The sequence below is a fragment of the Taudactylus pleione genome, unplaced genomic scaffold (genome assembly GCF_031769625.1).
Source record: "Taudactylus pleione unplaced genomic scaffold, aTauple2 ptg000040l, whole genome shotgun sequence".
NCBI classification, from domain to species: domain Eukaryota; kingdom Metazoa; phylum Chordata; class Amphibia; order Anura; family Myobatrachidae; genus Taudactylus; species Taudactylus pleione.
Window position 1 is genome coordinate 26,665,135 of NW_028284442.1, and position 19,425 is coordinate 26,684,559.

A 19,425-nucleotide genomic window follows, 5' to 3' on the forward strand; every position below is an offset into this window, starting at 1 on the left:
GCTATTTTTTATTTTAGTTTATTTCAGTGTTCTCTTCTGGTCACACAAGTTCTCTTACAAGGAAATAACATTTTTTATTATTATTATTATTATTATTATTTTGTGTGCAATAGTCACTAGATCTGTTATCTATATCTGATTAACACTGCTACTGTTACCGGCAGTGGGGTCATCTATCACAATGTGACCTCCAGCTTTCCAGGGCAAAAAAAAAACAAATCAACTCTGGTTTGTAGGCTTGGGATTTGCGGGTTGGTTATATACTTTGAGAAGATTTTTATTACTATTATTTTATTTTTTTTGCTCTTGGTAAAACTTGAGTGACATCTCTCGATAGTCCCCCCATAATTCTGCACATACTGTATAGCTAATCCCAAGACAATTTGTCCTATGATGTTTCCATGCTAGCCTTTGAGAATAGTGTGTTCGGACACAGAGTACCCTCCAAGTAGAAATAGGCACAGTTAGATTTCCTTAAATACATATCAATAGTCTTCAGATAAATATCAACCCTCATTTTTATTAATTTATTTTCCCATCCCCAGGCTTATAATCCTTTTCATGGGTCTCTGAAGACACTTAGAGAGTTTCTGTGTCATAGACATAAACTAATTCAGGAGATGGCCCATGTTGAATATATTTTGTTGATAAGGACGACTTCTGCATGGACATTGGCTGAGACTTTTACACCTATGCTGTGAATACCCCTAGACCAGCTATAAGGCTCACTTTCAACTAACACTGATGGGAGTAACCCATTCTCCCTTTCCCCAGTGAGAATCTCTCAACGTTTATAAAGGTATTCCACTTTCACCTTCAGTTCCCCAACAGGACACTGACTTCTATGGCTGAGTAATGATGAACCAATGTTGCATGTACTTTTATATTCCACTTGTTGTTACTCCACTCTGATACCTACGCATACAGTATGTTAATGTGTTAAATTAAAGAGTCATTTTACCCATAATATTGGGCCCATACAGGACATAATCTGCAGCTCTCTCAAAACGACCACCGTGTTGTACTCACTACCACTGACAGCTGTGGATTCATAAATACACCCTCCCCCCCTCCCCAATAACTAAGCAAAGTTGCCAATGTTTTCAAAGCTCAAAGCCAATAATGTCTATTTGCTATAAAACAAACCCCACGGTTTTTCTTTTTCAGATTTTTTTTCTTTCAGATATAGCCATATAAACATTTATAGACACACTCATGAATATTTGGACGAAAGGGGGCAGGGAAAGGGCTGTGTAATTAAATAACTATGTGGATACAGATACAAAATAAACAGGCTGCCTGCAGGAATCTCGTTTTCTATTTTATTTTTAATAAGTCCTATTGTATGCTTGCAAACTTCCTTTGGTAGCATGGCAGCTGAGCCCTGCTATATAGAGATAATATGCCTGAGTTTGTTCAGGAATTGTAGATTGTCTTCCGAGCAGTATTGGCCCAATGACCAATAACATCTGAATAGATGCAGAAGCAGTTGGAGACATTACTCACACAGTGTCTTTTGCATGTGTTGGAGATCTGGCTTACAATGCTTGTGGGTTATTTAAAAAAAAAAAAACATTTATGTCCCCACTAAAAGATCAAACAATATAGTTAGATAAAAAAAAAAAAAAGGCAAAACAAAAAAACAACATCAGGAAGGGTTAGTAAGAATGCCCCATTTTGCATGTCTAGTTGGTAACATGAGTAATGAATTCTCTGCAATTTCTTTAAATGATGTTGCCCTTTTAACATGCAAAGTTGGAGCTGCATGTGGTAGGCTTGTGATAATGCATTTCCTCAATGCCTGTTGCATCCAGTTCACATTTATAATCCAACAACACAAGCCAAGAGATCACTGGAAGCCACTTTCATTCATCCTCCATGTCAAATCCTCCATACACAAATAAAGAAGAATAACAGTAAGAATTGCTGGTCCTTTAGAAAGTGGTGGCAGTGGCTACAGTTCCTTCCACAGGAGATCAGCGCACAATGACCGCTAACACCAGAAGGAAGAGCAACAGCGACACCCTGACCCCATTACATCCGTTGCCTGCTGCCTGCTGCACTCCACTGGGTATCCTCATGGGCGTCCTACGTGTGCATTTAGTCTTTCGCTTTGTCGATGCAGTGGGCATATTGTCAAAATTGAATTTGAGCTGGTAATCCGGCACATAATCCTGTACATCGTGTGTGCCCTTCCCAGATAAGGGCTTTGAAAAACGGTTTTTGTTCTTGTGATTGGTGCAGTTCTTCCCAGGCTTTCTAGTTCCTGGACGTGGATCTGGATGGGCAGCTGGCTCGTTTTGGTGCAAGTCTTTTCCTCTTTCCTTGGAGGAATGGTGTGAGTGGTGTCCTTTGTGTGATATCTGGTGTGTGGTGCTGAAAGTATGTGTCTTAATTTGGTGGAGAGATTCCGAGCCTAAACAGTGCATGTAATCTTCTGCTCTCAGAGTTTTGAGGTCCTTACCCTGCATCACCTCGGGCGACTCGCATATAACATTTGAGCTTGTCCCTCTAAACTTCCGTAACCATTCCCACAGAGATCTAGCCTTGCAACTGCAGTCCCAAGGGTTATCATTAAGCCTCAGAAATTCCAGAGAAGACAGATGAACCAAACACTCCCCTTGCAGTTCTGATATGCTATTGTTAAAGAGGAAAAGTGTGGTCAGCCTCTTAAGGTCATGAAATGCATTTTTATGAATAAATTGAAGTTGGTTCTGATGAATAAGAAGACGATCCAGGTTGACTAGACCCCTAAATGTATTCTGATGGAGGCTCCAAAGCTTGTTTCCATGCAAAAAAAGATGACTCAGATTGACCAGATCTATGAAGATGTCATCCTGTAGAAACTCAATGTGGTTATTTTGCAGGTAGAGGAATTGCAAACTGTGGAGTCCACTAAAGATCCCACTAGGCAAGGAACTGAGGCCACATTTGTATAGGTTCAAAGTATGAAGTCTGGACAACCCTTCAAATGTTTCTGCTGCCAAAGCTCTCAAATAGCGATTATCCCCCAGATCCAGTTCTTCAAGGTTGTCAAACCCTTCAAATGTGTTTGGATCTATGAAGGTAATATTGTTGCCATAAAGCCACAGGGTGACTAAGGAAGGGCTGAAATGTCCTCGCAATAGCATAGTTATTTGATTGTTCTGTAAAAATATCCTCTCACTGATTTCTGGGATCCCCTCTGGCACAGCCCCAAAGTTGTGAGCCTGGCAGCTGACCGTCATTGGTGAAGGATAACATACACAATTTATGGGGCATAGTGAGATGAAAGGCAACTGCAGTCCGAAAAGAACCAGAAATAAATCCAAGTGGCATCCTGTAAAGAAAGAAAGGGAAAAAAATTAAAAATTTGTAAAATGTGTAGGAAAAAATACTATGTAAACATATACATCTAAATGAATGCAAATATAATGCCATAGGTAATTTTTTAAGTGAATTACTAATTAGTGGTACAACAATGGGTGCAGATATGGCTCCTTTAAGCATTCTTCTAATTATTAGTGAATTTAATTTTGATTCAAAAGTAAAGAGTTATAAGGTTGCACTAATGCTCTGACATATAAATGTTTTATATTTCTGAAACGTATATTTAAAGTGCATGCTTATAAGTGCCAGAATCCACAGCTTTCTTTAGCCTTCCAATTTTTTTCCAATTCTTCCCTTGCCAAGAGTCTTCAGTTACTAAGACTTCTGTTTTAGAGCACAAGATATGGAACCACACTAAGATATATAACAAGCTATACAAAAGCCACTTATGCAATCTGTATTTTAGAGTGTAATTAGAATAAAAAAATGTACATCTTCTGTGCAATTGCAAACACACTTAAATAATGTACAGTACATTTGGTTATTCTTGTTTAAAACATTCTTCTTTCAGTGCCATCTGTATCTTTAACACTAGTAAAAAAAAAATGCCTGCTCAGTGTATGTCTGTGTTATTGCAGAATAGTGGTTAAGGACATTTTAAATAATGAAGCGCCCATTAAAAATAGATTATGTGTTTGAAAGATCATGGACTTAGTTTCCAAAGGTCATTTATTGCCAGGTTTTTTTTTTTACTCAGACTCATTAACTTGCTGTATTTAAAAGAATTGAAAAAAAGGGAATATAATATGCATACATAGCAGATTATTAATGTAAACCTGCCAGTGATCACAAACTGAACAAGTTATCACTAGCTGCCAATGTGAACTGATAAAAGTAACATTTTGCACTGCATGGCCTAGATCACCCAGCATAGGTCATGGTGCATGCCTATTTTTCACTATTGGGAGAAGCCTTAGAAGTGCACTTAGGTGTGCGGGAGGTGAAAACATCTGAGAAAAAGTGTAATTGTCATATTTAGTCTGGTATTCAATCAGGTAGTCGGCTTTCAGAATGTCAACAAGTTCTGAATGTTGACAGAATATCGACATGGACTTTAGGTTGACAATTAATTTGTTGACATACAATTAGGTTGACATGTTAAAATGTTGGCACATTCAAAATGGCGACATTTAACATGTCAACACCAGAATATCGACATATTTTTTGGTTGATTTTAAGGGTTAGGGTTAGGGTTAGGATAAAATAAGCAAAAAAACATATGCTGACATTCTGGTGACATGTTAAATCTCAACAATCTGAGAGCACCCCTAGCAAAGTTGGGACTAGCTCCCCCAATGCGCACTCCAGGCATCCTATGTGTCTCTCCAAACTCCCCCTGTGTCACCCCTGGCCTCCTCCATGCGTCTTCAGGCCTAAAGGCATGAAGATGCACTGCTGTACCCAATAGGTTTTGCTTGGTACTGTGGAAAAATCTCCCTTCACCCAATGCAGAAACCACAGCTCTAGACAGTGGTAGAGTACAAAACCACCATCTCCAGAGCATTAAAGCTTCCAATTTTTGATTATTGAAGCCCGAAGTGCATTCACAAATCACCCAATAGAATGCAGAACTGTACTGGGTGCATTGAAGTTTTGATGCTATACAAAAAGAGAAGGGTCCAGTTTCTCCCCATCGCCTCAGAGCTAGAAGGCCCCTTTGAGGAGAACAGGGGAATCCTCAAGTACTCTTTGACATCCCAGACCCAAAAGGCTCCTTAGGGGCAAGGGTATTCGGGAATCCTTCTGCCACAAGGTTTAGTGTTGAGTTCACAATATGTTAGACAGCAAACACAAGTAGTTAGCCAATATGTGGGAGAAGTTAATAGGAATGCAAAATAAATATTAAGGGTCTCTTATGCAGTGCCCCCTGTATTTGTGCCCCTTATATAGTGCCCCCTGTATTTTTGCTCCTTATGCAGTGCTCCTTGTATTTGTGCCCCCTAAAGTAGTGCCCCCTGTATTTGTGCCCCCTAAAGTACTGCCCCTTAAGCAGTGCCCCCTAAAGTAGTACCCCTTAAGCAGTGCCCCTAGCCCAGTACTTACCTGACCGTGCTGGCTCTGGCTCCCGCTGCCTCTGACTGGATCTAACTAGATCCAGCAGGCGTGCAGGGCAGGCTCCTCACATCGCGGGTGATGTCATGATGTCACCCGCACAATGCATCACTGTGAATGCTAGCCTCTGAAGCTTCTTTAGTCTATGATCACTTCAGAGACCAGCGTTTCCAGTTCCACTGGGGGGAGCCACATCTTAGAAACAAAAGACCCGCCTGCGGCTCGAGAGCCACGGGTTGGCCACTCATGCATTGCACCAAGTTTAAGCACATAGAGTTTTCACATCTGGTTTTGTTCGTTTTAGTTACAGTGTAATTACCTTTCAGTTTAGATACACCTATTTGTTACATTACTTGATATCTGGTTACTAACAGTTTACAGTCCTTCCAAATTTTACATATCAAAAATTGGAAGGCTTCATTTGCAGTCCTACTTACTGTGCAGGCATACGTAAGGTAAGGAAGCGGCACCTTAGCTCCTAGATAAACTGTATATCACAGCGTAAAATGAGGCTGCCCATGTAATAGTAGGCATGTTCAGGGCCATCTAAATAATGGGGCAGATGATAATGAAAACACACCTGCTGGCCACACAGTTGGCCATAAATTATAAGTATTCAAATAGTTTTTCTAGTTTTCTCACAAAAGAATACAATTTTTCTATTTATATGTAATTAGGGAGACATTGGAGCTATTATTGTAGTGGATTGACACCCCCACTTGGCTTTGGCCACACCCTCACAGCTCTGTTCATAGCTCCTCCCGTTATCAGTACAGGTCCTTGAACATGTTCAGCCCCAGGACCATGTGGCCCTATATCTGGCCCTGGGCATGTTTATCCTGTATACAAAAAAAAAAACGAGGCTAACTTTAATTTCCCTACCATTGGTTTTAGATTATTAGGACACCTATTACCTACACAGGAAAAGCTGTTATTCTGCTAAACTGATTGATATTATTTTTATTTAATTATGCACAAAGGAAATATAAACAGAAATCTTCCACAATGTAAACATAGAATTGTTTCAGTGTCATTTTTTTATAATACATTTCTAGCTAGTCCTATTTCTACATCAGGAGATGACATCAGTGGGGTACCTGCATTAGCAGTACCTAGTGACATCTACAGAACATATAATGAAGTGAGTCTTGTAAACCTAAAATGTATGGTCAATTTATTCTTGTTTATTTTTCTCACTTCCGTACTAGTATTTTACACCTTCCATATATTCACCCAAGGTCTGGATTTGTCTACAGGAAAGAACAGGACTGCAGTAGTGTCCGGCTTCCCATAGACTTCCAATATTTTAATATCTTTTTTTTAACTTGTTATGTCTTAATGGATATGTAATTGTGATTCAGCTGAGTATACATGAGTAAGGGGCCTTCTTTATCAAGCCTTAAATTCTGTCTGATTAAGGCAAATTCAATGAACAGGGCTATTTAACAACAGCCTAATGCAAAATGCAAACTAACACAGAATACTGCATTACCCATGATTCCCAGTGAGGGCTATTTATTAAGTCCCGAAAAGTTTGTCTGTGATTGCTAACACTATCTGAGTATGGTGTTAGCAGATGTAACCTATAACTAAAGTGGGGTCTTCTGATATCTACCCGGCAAGTTAGTTCCCTCCACCTAACTAATGTGTCTGTGTGCATGCACTGACCAATAACCATTCATGCTTAGCCCAGGGGCTCGATCTTTTGCTGCTGAGATATGCAAGCAGTAAAAGCTTGTTATACAGTTATCAGGCAGCCTCTTATTGGAGGCTCTGTACTGTCATGAGATTTATGTTAAATTGGTCTAAATATTACATCTTTTAATGTCAAGTGGCTAAAATATTGTAGTTTCATTAGGTATTTCACTGGTTTCTAATTGCGACATATTCTGAGAACAATAACAACACTGAATCTAGCAAATGTAGTATAGGTTGTTGTTACACAAGCAAAGATTACAAAAGAAAAAAGGCACAGACTACTTACCATCCCCTCCACCATAAACTATATATAGTTGATGCAATCATTTACGTTCTATTAGGTATATACAATATGTTCATATTAGCAATGTGCAGGCTCGGATAGGTTTGAATTTTCCCGCCAAGTTCTGATTTTTCACGCCAAAAATCGGGTCTCAGAAAGAGGCAAAACATCATCTTTCATAGACAAACATCATCTTCCATGGACTCTTGTCCAGGAATGATGATGTTTGTCCATGAAAGATGACGTTTTGCCTCTTTCTGAGACCCGATTTTTGGCTGGAAAAATCCAAACTTGGCGGGAAAATTCAAACCTATCCGAGCCTGCACATCCCTAGTTCATATACAATTCTCAAGTGATGCCAGGTAAGTTTTTGTAGGTACTGATAGATTCCAATACCCAATGTCCTTTCTGGAGTCTTACTGACAAGTTACCACCATCAAGAGATCGATGACATCACAGACATGCACCCCACAGAGCAGCAAGTTACACCGACCGCTATCGGGGACTTTACAGCACTTCCTGCACTAAAAGTCGGCCATGTTGTGCCATAAGTGCATATTTAAAAGGATGGCATTATGCCAACAACATCTTGTTATCTTTTGGATGGTTTTGACTAGGAGTTACAGCTGCTGGACTGACTTCGTACTGGGGCAATGAATTTTCAAAGCCTCTAAGGTTCAAAATGCAGATGAGCGTCATACTTTGGGGTCATGCATCAAGCAGTGAAAAGAGAGGGCCATTGGAGAAGTTACCCATAGAAACCAATCAGCTATGAGGTAGCATTTATCAAACACATTGTATAAAAGGTAGGCTGATATTGGCAACTTCTCCATTGGTCTACTTCTCCATTCTTTTCACTGCTTAATACATCATCAACCCCTTTGTCACTACCTTGCGGAGTGAAGAGTGTGACTAAGCAGCCAGGATAGAACTCCTGGAAAACATTTTGAATATAGCCCTGTTGGTAAGACTATTTAATAGGCTGCTGTACTGCAAACCCCCTGGAACTTGTAATTTCAGTATATATCCTGAAGTCTACCAGTTACTTTATTTTATAAAGCCTGATTTGTGTTTTGAATCCAACTATCTTTACCTAAGTAATTTTAAACTTCTAAGAGTACTAGGTGCGCAGGCTGACACTTAAGGCTGCCTCTGGGACGACCATTCACCTGGCACGGTGCAAAAGCAGACATTTATCATTATCATTACAGAGATAAGGTTTCTGCAGATCACCAGAGTCATTATTAAGCTAAGAATGGTAATCTTTAGAATGGCGCAAGTTAATCCTATGCATTTAGTTATTGCAATTAAATAAATTTACTTTTGCACCTCTGTGTGTCATTGTGGCAGAAAATAATTACAAATCAAACTGATGCAGAAACTTCCAGGTCAATTAATGAACTATAATTCACAAGCCTCTACCCACTTGTCCCCCACAAGAACTGTCCTGTTTTAGTTACCCTACTTCTGGATCGTGACACGATCGCCCTAGAGAATACGATAAATTAGCTGATATGTTTTACTCTCTGAAGCAATTTCATTCAATCCCTGTAACTGAAAGAGAACCACTTTAGCAATGATCTAACTCTCAAAAATCTACATCCTAATGTTCTTTAGTTTTAAGTACGCAATTTGAGAGCATTCGCTAATCTATTTTATGCTGTTTAGGGCACTGTGCAGATTAAATAGCCCCCTTTGCTTGTCTTGAACGGTTCTATGTTACATATTGAATATCAGTACTTAAAAGTATTTGATTGAATCATATAAGCAAGCTTCATTTTCATCTCTGCTTGTTCTCTGTAGATGTTGATATCTGAAATCAAGTACTGAAGCAGCATTAAGGAATCACAGACATATTTTTCCCCTCTACGCTATGCAGGGCTTTTTATATGTTAGGCTGGATAAAGGGCAGTAGTGTGAGAATACATTGCTACCTCCTCATATGATGTTGTGCCTCTAAATCTACATACAGTGTAATGATTTCTGTAATTTAGCATAAGATACACATATTTTATGCTCCTCGGTCATAACCTGATTAAAACTTGGCAGAGCTCTAGATATTCCAATCATAAGAGCACAGAGGATGTTGAATAAAATGCCACTCTGGAGTCAGACTGCAATCAAGATAAAACAGCCCAGGAGGACGCAACACAAAGCTATTCTTGGATCATTCCTATGTGAAAGCATATTCTGATATGAAAAGCATATTACCATTTAGGTGTAATTTTTATATCTATTTACAAGTAGATATACACGAATTTATCCCCCACCCCTGTTCCCACAACCACCTGTGTTTGTATAATTAATAGTCCCGGATTGTGTTGTTTGGATTTTGATAAGAGATTTTATTGCAACAGAATTTATTGAGCGGTACATTTACACAATCAAGATGTTCATGGCTCCTAAGTTGACTCTCACTGAACATCCAGCCTCCAGGGGGTCACACTGATCAGGAAATCTAGGGGGACATGCTGTTTGAGCAATAGCCACTGTCTTACTGACAACTTGCCGCCATCAACATTACAGGTGGTCATTAAGGCACTGAGTGGCAGCCTACTAGATGCAGGAAGACTGTCGGATCAAGAGAACAGACTAACAAGCCATCATCTAGCACTGGAGGATCAGTGAGAGGTGGCAATGCACTATTTCGCATAAAGCTGTCCATAAGTGACATCAGGGGGGATTTATCAAAGGTAGGAGAGAGATAATGTACCAACCAATCAGCTTCTGTCAATTTACAAGATTTAGCAAAATCAATTTGTTCTCCAAGTGAGATGGCGCTGGTGTAAATTTTACAAACAAGAGTAATGGAATACTTAAATTCTCATGATGTTTAGTCCGCATCAGATTTTCAACCACTGTAAGTGACCCTCATGTAGACATCATGCAGAAAACAGAACAAACAATACAAAATAAATTATACACGTTTATATGTAATAAAAAAGGTGCACTAGACACTGATTCTTGTTAGTGACTGTATAAATGGCGTACCCCACTCACAAACGCAGTGGGTATAATCGAGGGGAAGCAGTCAGGAAGCCGACGGTCGAAATGCCGACCGCCGGCATCCCGACTGTCAAATCCCGGCAGGGTACTAATGACAGGCGTCGAAATCCTGACGCCTGTCATTAGACCTATGCCGGGAGCCCGATGCCCGGCATACCGAATGAAGGTAACCCGGGCCACGGACAGCCGTCGGGGGGGGGTTAGGTTTCAGGGCTCCCGGGGGGACTTAGGGTTAGGCTCCCCTCAGGTCAGGGGAGGGGGGGTTAGGGTTAGGCTCCCCCGGTGGGAAGTTAGGGTTAGGCACCCCCCCAGGAGACTTAGGTTTAGGCTGCGGCGACGGGGGGGGTTGCATACATACTGATTCCATAATCAAGCACATGAGGGTATCTTTCATCACACATAAATCTTCATTTACTCCTCTTCCGCAGAATACCAAAATATAAATAGGGGTGTACCCTACTTACAATCAGCACATGAATGGTATCTTTAGGGAGGGGGGTGGGATAAAAACCTTAGTTTTCCTTCTCCTAAGGTCGTCCCGGCTGAAAGCAGAAATAAGTAACAAACCCCACATTTGGCTCTCTATGTATATCCCAATTTATGACCCAAGATCCTTATTAAAAGTGCTGTCTAATGTAATCCTAGAGGCAGTGCATCAGACGATCGGACGACATATTGTCCACGCTCCCATGCGTCGTCAGCAACATCGCCCGTCGGACCTACTGTAAATGCAGGTCCCATGGGTGATATAATCAGCGGGAGCCATTCTGCCGAATGCAGCATGACTCCCGCTATCGTGCCATCGCTCCCGGAATCGGCAAGTGTCCCGTTGCTAATGTGGTATACTAAAGGGGGAAAGCTTTGACAAGGGACACAGAAGTCATTCACACCTGGTTAACAATGCAATTTGAGTAAATGACAGTGCATGCAGATATATTCTCTGACTGTTTGGAATGGGGTATATCAGGAGCAGAGTGACTTACAGGACAGAAATCAGTACAGCTTCCCAAATCACTGCAGTTTTAGAAATTACTGCAGAACAGAAATCAGTGCAGGACAGAAATCATTGCCGAGCAGAAAACTCTGCAGACCATCATTGGAGAAAGGCCATGGCATATGAAAATGTGCTTGGAGGAAATCAGTAACTGTGAGTGCAGGTGCAGTGTGACAGTTGATCCTCCAACTCACTGCTCTTCCGATAAAGCTCTGTCTGACCCTCACTGGTACATATCAGCCTGTGTCTTTAGATCATTGCAGTTTAATGCACTGGAAGACACCCTGAGCGAATTTGCTTAAACCAAAATTTTAAATCAGACACTCTACAGCCTACTTGGCTAGCACCATGTAGAACTCCTTGGCCCTGATGAACTTCAAACTCCAAAAACCTAATACTGGTCAAACTACAGAACCATACCAAATTTGGTGGAGCTAGGCGCAAAACTCTGGGCCTGATTCAGAGCCGGACGCTATTTGCGGACGCTCGTTCTAAAAAAGGGGCCGGATATTTAAATTAAGCGCTCACTCTTTGCGGTGTGTTCACGCCTCTATGTCTGAGCGAGCATTCGAAAAATGCGTTCGCTATTTTGTAAAGACGCCCCTTTGCCGTTCGCATCACATGTCATCTCCGGTATTTATTAGATTAATCGGGACCATCGAAAGGCATCTGAACTGCTCGCAGTGGTTGTGGTAGGATTTTCTTACCGCTATCACTGCGAGCAGTTCAGGCTAAAAGACAACCAAGTGACGTGGTCGATGACGCTCCTTTACTAATTATGCACTCCCATTAAATGCCCTTTTGACCGTTAGGCACGCCTGCGTTCGGATCTCTACTCCCCCGTTTTCAAGCACCTTCCCCTGTTACCACCCACAAACGGAACATTCTGTCACTCAAATTAGCAGCCCCTCACTGTTTTACGAGCGCACGGTTTGCGCATGCGCATTACGACCCATACGCATGCGCAGTTGTGCGAACATCGCTCACAGCGAACGAGCGGCCACTTACGAGTGGCTCTGAATCAGGCCCTCTGTCCATGCATGAAGGACAAACAGACACACACACACACACACACACACACTTTCTCGCTTATAATATAAATGTGTTCATGTTTTCCATGCATTGTCACTTGGTTTTACCCCTATGCCACTGGATAGGGCCCTAAGAGAAGGAAAATTGTTAGTTATATGGACCCACCCACAAGATGGTGCTCAAAAGCAAAGCTCATATCCAACTTTATGTTGCTGGTATTTCGAAGGATTTTGGCACCATTGCCAACAGCATCCTACTCTATACAAATACCCAGGAATCATCAGAGTCGTAAACTGGTTAGCAGCAGTGAGCCCACAGTGTGGCTCCCAGGATCAGCAGCCCGGCGATAAAGCAACCAATGGTACTGGTACTTGTGCAATGGAGGGAAGAGGGGACTCAGCAGGACCAGCTCCCCCTTATGCTCAAGATAACAACCAAATTCTCCCTGTAATGACAGGTGTGCGGAGTCCATGATAAAAGTAGTGGAGCCCTTATAATTAACAAGTACCCAGAGAAGCAGCTTCAGGCAAAAAGTGAACATTACATCTTAATTTTATGCTTTTTGTAAGAAATTTTCAGTTTTTGATGTTATTTGCTATTTAAAGTCAACAATGTATACCGTACTGTATATGTAATGGCCTATTGATCCAAATGTGGTTACTTTGCGTCTGCCGGCTTTGGCTTAATGATATGAATTTTGCTGTAGTAGACTACTTTACTTGCCAAGCAAGCATTGATGAATTGTCTTAAGCAGCTGTAAACGTTTTCAATGTCACCCGGCTGAGACCACTGTTAGCTCATTAAGACTGCATCAGTACAGTATGACTGTGTCAGTGCTCCTGCAGAAACAAGTGAATGCTCTTGTTTTAGAAATCAGTTGTGTCAAACTAGCACAGTTCCATTATGATGTCATAAAACTTTCTAGAGACAATGGGCCTGATTCAGAGCCGTTCGCTATTTGCGGTCGTTCGTTCAAAAACAAGGGGTGGCTATTCAAATGATCCGTTCGCAAATTGTAGTCTGTTCACGCCTCTAAGTCTGAACGAGCGAGCAAAACATACGCTCGTTTATTTGTTAAAAACGCCCCCTGGCCGCTCGCATCCTACGTCATGTCCGCTATTTATTAGATTAATCGAGTACATCGACCAGCGTATGAACTGCTCGCTATTCTTGTGGTTGGTGTTTGCTACCACAAATTTGCGAGCAGTTCTGGCTATAAAATAACCCAGTGACGTGGTCAATGACGCTGCTGTATTAATTATGCACACCCATAATACGCCCGTTTTGACCTTTAAGCACGCCTGCGTTCGGATCTCCACTCCCCATTTTCAAACACCTTCCCCTGTTACCACCCACATACGCCTCATTCTGTCACTCAAAATAGCAGGCACTCGCTATATAGCGTACAAACGATTTTTGGCCGCACTGACTGGTTCGCGCATGCGTACTAAAAACCGTACGCATGCGCAGATGTGCAAACATCGCTCGGAACGAGCGTACTGCCGCTAACGAGCGGCTCTGAATGAGGGCCCATGTTTCTATATGTTGTCAAATAATACTGTCCAGTATTTCATTTGAGCATTTGAATAATAAAAAGACAGACATTAATGTGTACTGTAAGAGACAGCAATATGGGGAGCCAATGAGGATTTACAGCAATCACAGTGCGAAGTCAACACTGTATCTTGTAAACTGGTATCAATCACTGAGCTCCTTGTAAGGTTCCTGTCATCTACGATTGCGCTGTGTAATGTATCAAATAAAGAAACCCAAAGCGTTAGAACATTTATTAGATGTGATCTGCACAGTAAAAGAGACATTATTGAATAATTGTCAGGCTCCTTGGCGTTAGTACAATGTGGAATCAATAACCATGGTATACAGATCACCATAGAATAATCATAGCATTCACGGAAGCAGCAGGTCAGAATTTTCATGTTGATCCAATAAAAGATATGATGCTAATCTGCCAGCCTGCGAAACTGATCTCTCTCTCTCTCATGCCTCAACATGGCTGTCTCTGCTTGAATCCAATTGCACTAATGATACTTCATACCAAACATGGTATGGCTCACAGGAAATAACTTTATCAAGTGACAAATAATGAAATAAACATGCAAAACTGTTCTGTTAACAACAAGGCTTTCAGGTGATTAAAAAAAACATGTGGAGCTCGCTTTTAGGGGTCTATTTACTAAGCAGTGTTAGGAGACAGAGTGAAAAGGGATAAGGTACCAGCCAATCAGCTCCTAACTGTCATTTTTCAAACACAGCCTGTGAGATGGCAGTTATTAGCTGATTGGCTGGTACCTTATCACTTTTCACTCTGTCTCCTAACACTGCTTAGTAAATAGACCCCTTTATGTGAACTGACATCTCCAAGTTGATAATGAGATGATTTGAAAAATATTATTATTAATCATTTTGTGTTTATTCCTTGGAGAAATAGAGAAAATAATATATTTAAATGTCTGCTGGAGGCTCCTGCTGACCTGTATGAAAGACCATGAAAAGCCAGTATTTGACATTTATGTATGTCTGAGCTGCATAATATGCAGAAATAACTGGAGATTTTATACTTAACTAAATAGACAGAGCTCTTTAGATTGTCATATTTATTAGGTGCTCCTCTAACTCAGCAGGCACAGAGTGACTGACAGCTTGGCAGATTTGCAATTGTACAGTTTAGCCGAACAAACAACTGGTTTGAACGATTATCATTCACGGTTTGGACCTGTATGATGATCTTTCAGAGTCTCAAAACAACTGAAAAACGACCTGGATTGCTTGGTTATCTAAAGCAAAGTACACATCAGATGACCCACGATGAGACGGACGACCCAGGCGACCCATGATTCAATGGATGACATATCGTGTGGTCAGTACACACCACGATCTGGTGACCGACCGCACGATATGTTGTTCACCAGCCGCATCCAAATGCATTGGGTCGTCCATCACATTGACAGATAGAGCAGCATATACTGCAGGTCTGTCGATGTGATGCACAATGCTGCAGGAGCGCACATGGCCCGACATAAGGCCTGATTCAGAGCCGGACGCTCTGACTAGAGCTAATCAGGGCCCTCCTACATGAAAATGGAGCGGCCTCTTGGACGCTCGCATAGCTGTGGGTGACCCATGGGAACACCTTCGTCTGGCAGCCACGCCCCCGGCACGCCCACCAAAGGAGGTGTGCTGTCAATCAACATCGACAGCACGCCCCCTTTGGTGCGAGACCCGGAGCGACGGCTACCCCGTCGCTAGCCGGGTCTCGCGCAGGCGCACGACGGAGCTCCCTCCGTCGTGCTCATGCGCAGTAGGGCACCATCGACCCGCTTGCGAGCGTCCTGTGCTCACGAGCGGGTCTGAATCAGGCCCATAGTGTGTACACACTGGTTGATGTTGCCGATATTTCGGACTGATCTGCTGCATCAGGCGACATATCGTCTAATGTGTACCCAGCTTAACCTGACTGATCCACCCAACGGGCGTTAGACGACTCCAGGCAGTGAATAATGACGGCCTCTGTACTTGCAGCGCATGGAAGTGCTCCGACTATTGTGCCATTGTTTCTCCCGTACTGTACTTCATGCCTGCTGGCTGGTTGTGCAGTCTTTGCCCAGCTTTATAAGCCTGGGGTATGTTACTGCTTTGGAATTCCTACACCAAAGTTGTTTTACAGTAGGTTTAGAACATTCCATTAACCCGACAGTGAGAGATTCAAACCTCTAAGATTGGGAGTGTCACTTGTATTCTGTTGTTGCAATGTACCCTGTTGTGGCTGGCCGAGCAGCTCAGAGTTGCGAGCAGTAAAAACTGCATCTGCTGCAATTTCATAAGCTAACTACACACTATACAATTATTGGGCCGATTTGCGAATAATAGGGTGATCGGTTTTATTTCCTGTATAGTGTGTATGAATGATTGTTTCAGCGTTTCACCAATAAAACGGTTAGAAAACATCCACAAACACATTCCTTCAATTATCTAATCTGCTGGTCAAGAACGAAAATCTCGGCCTGAAATTCCCGATAACGAGCAGTGTGTGTGCATTCTCCATTATCTGCCCATATTTCCTACGTTCTCCTGTCACTATGTCATCATCCTTGTGGGTGGACATATATGCAATATCAGTGTGGTGTGGTGAAAAATATGTAGCTTCTATGGAAAAATTGCATAATGTGTAGCACAGATATCCTGGGGATGGCAATTTGCTGAAAAATCGCCGTTTCTCATCCCGAGCAAAAAAATCTGACAGTATGTAGCTAGCTTTATGCTCTGACTAGTGCTGCAAGAGATTGCTACAAGTGAAGCAAGGATTTATGAGACTGCAACAAGTGAAGCAGGGATTTATGAGACTGCAACAAGTGAAGCAGGGATTTATGAGACTGCAACAAGTGAAGCAGGGATTTGTGAGACTGCAACAAGTGAAACAGGGATTTATGAGACTGCAACAAGTGAAGCAAGGATTTATAAGACTGCAACAAGTTAGCAGGTTATGAGACTGCAACAAGTGAAGAAAGGATTTGTGAGACTGCAATGAGTGAAGCAAGGATTTATGAGACTGCAACAAGTGAAGCAGGGATTTGTGAGACTGCAACAAGTGAAGAAAGGATTTGTGAGACTGCAACAAGTGAAGCAAGGATTTACGAGATGCAACAAGTGAAGCAAGGATTTATGAGACTGCAACAAGTGAAGCAAGGATTTATGAGACTGCACAAGTGAAGCAGGGATTTGTGAGACTGCACCAAGTGAAGAAAGGATTTATGAGACTGCAACAAGAGAAGCAAGGATTTGTGAGACTGCAACAAGTGAAGCAAGGATTTATGAGACTGCAACAAGTGAAGCAAGGATTTGTGAGACTGCAACAAGTGAAGAAAGGATTTGTGAGACTGCAACAAGTGAAGCAAGGATTTACGAGACTGCAACAAGTGAAGCAAGGATTTATGAGACTGCAACAAGTGAAGCAGGGATTTGTGAGACTGCAACAAGTGAAGAAAGGATTTGTGAGACTGCAACAAGTGAAGCAAGGATTTATGAGACTGCAACAAGTGAAGCAAGGATTTATGAGACTGCAACAAGTGAAGCAAGGATTCATGAGACTGCAACAAGTGAAGCAAGGATTTATAAGACTGCAACAAGTTAGCAGGTTATGAGACTGCATGGATGCAAGGATTAATAAGACTGCAACCAGTGCTATAAGGTTTAATAAGTCTACGACCAGCGCTGCAAGGATTTATGAATTGTGACCAGATCTGCCAGAATTATGAGACAGTAAACAGTCCTGAAAAGATATATGAGACTGTGGCCAGAGCTGCAAGGCCTTATGAGACTACAACCAGTGTTGCAAAGTTTTATGAGACTGAGACCAGAACTGCAAGGATTTATGAGGCTGTGATCCTTGCTGCCAGAATTTATGAGTATACGACCAGATATGCAAGGCTGCACTAAGAATCACATGGGATGCAGCTAAATAAAAAGTTGAGTACAGGCCTGAGTGTATACGGTATATAGGGTGAAGTCTGGGAGTAAAAAGTAGCGTTTCATTGAGTCTGTACAAGTTCCTATCACCTTTCCCAGTCTTTGCAATACGTTTTGCATTTACACATTTGATCATTTCTAATTACTATAAAACATTTCAGAATTATAATGTATTTTGTGTACTCTCCTCTTGTGCCTCAAGTCTATCTGTCATATGTCAGGTCAATGCTGGATTAACAACAAAGCAACCAGGGCAGTCGCCCAGGGGCCCCTCACACATAACTACATCACTAGCATGGGGGCACTGTGGAATAATATGACCTGGGGTTTCTATGTGGCATAGTGTGAACTAGGGTACTACAGTGTTATAACACATTTGGGGTGCCGGGAGTATTTACACATTATGTTTCATAATAAAGTTGCCAGCACATCATTTTGACAATTTTATTTGCAGCGGCCCCTCACGAGTTATTTGTTCTGGGGCCCCCACAATCCTTAATCTGGCCATGTGTCAGACTGCCTTACCTATTATATCAGAATTTGGGTTTTGGTACAAAATTAACTGCCCACAAACATCCAGATTACTTTACTATTTCAGATATTTGTTGGGATTTAATTTTCTATATATATATATATATATATATATATAATAAAGAACATGTCATTTCAATGGTAAATTTAATGAAAGAATGGAAGCAGGTCATTTTGTACTGGGTAGAACTGGAGATGTTGGAGGGTCTAAAGCAATAAGCTTGAAAATACATACTCTGAGGGATACATTTACTAAAGGTCGATTTGAATAAATTTTGATCAATTTAATATTGCTAAAAATCGATCAGCATCAATATTGTGTTTCTGGGGCTGAATCACACATTTACTAATACTTAAAAAACCAAATCAAAAATTGTCTGTTAGTATATGTGTGATTTAGCCAAAGAAACAACATCGATGTTGAACGATTTTCATTCATTTTAAATCGATCAAAATCAATGTTTAGTAAATGTACCCCTGAGTGTTTACCACTCCTCTGAAGTGTGATCATCCATGTACAGAAAGCAGATAAAATGCACCCCATAAAAGCTTATTTAATAATATAGTGCTAGGAGATTATGCTGTAACCTATAGCAACCAATCAAAGGACTGCTATCATTTTGTGACCTGCTACAAAATGACAGTTTTATCCTGATTAGTTGCTACAGCTTGAATAATAATTATGCACAATGTATCATGTTATAGAATAACCTCCATTGTTCATCATGCAGAACCACTGGTCAGCTCATGAGAGTTCTAAGAAAGCAAGAGATGAAGCTTATTTAAATATATTGCAATTCTCTGATCCTTAATTGGTATGCACATAAGATTTATTTAATAGCCCTGCAATAAGTAAAATAAGCTAATATCTAGACTTCCCTGTATGTTCCTGTTATTGCACTGTATTTTTTTCATATTCCTGGGTTGAATTTAATGTACAGCCAGTGTTACAATATGGGGTGAGTAAGAAAAGTGT

At 41.3% G+C, this 19,425-nt stretch overlaps 1 protein-coding gene across 1 annotated transcript in view; it reads right to left on the reverse strand.

Annotated features, from left to right (window-relative positions):
* Positions 1 to 1,080: 1,080 nt before the first annotated feature.
* Positions 1,081 to 19,425, reverse strand: part of RTN4RL1 (reticulon 4 receptor like 1) — a 183,267-nt gene continuing 164,922 nt past the window's right edge. Inside the window, exon 2 of the mRNA XM_088453856.1 lies at positions 1,081 to 3,319. Coding sequence (XP_088309982.1) covers positions 1,977 to 3,319 — 1,343 coding nt within the window. The 3' untranslated portion in view covers positions 1,081 to 1,976. The remainder of the gene's footprint in view (positions 3,320 to 19,425) is intronic.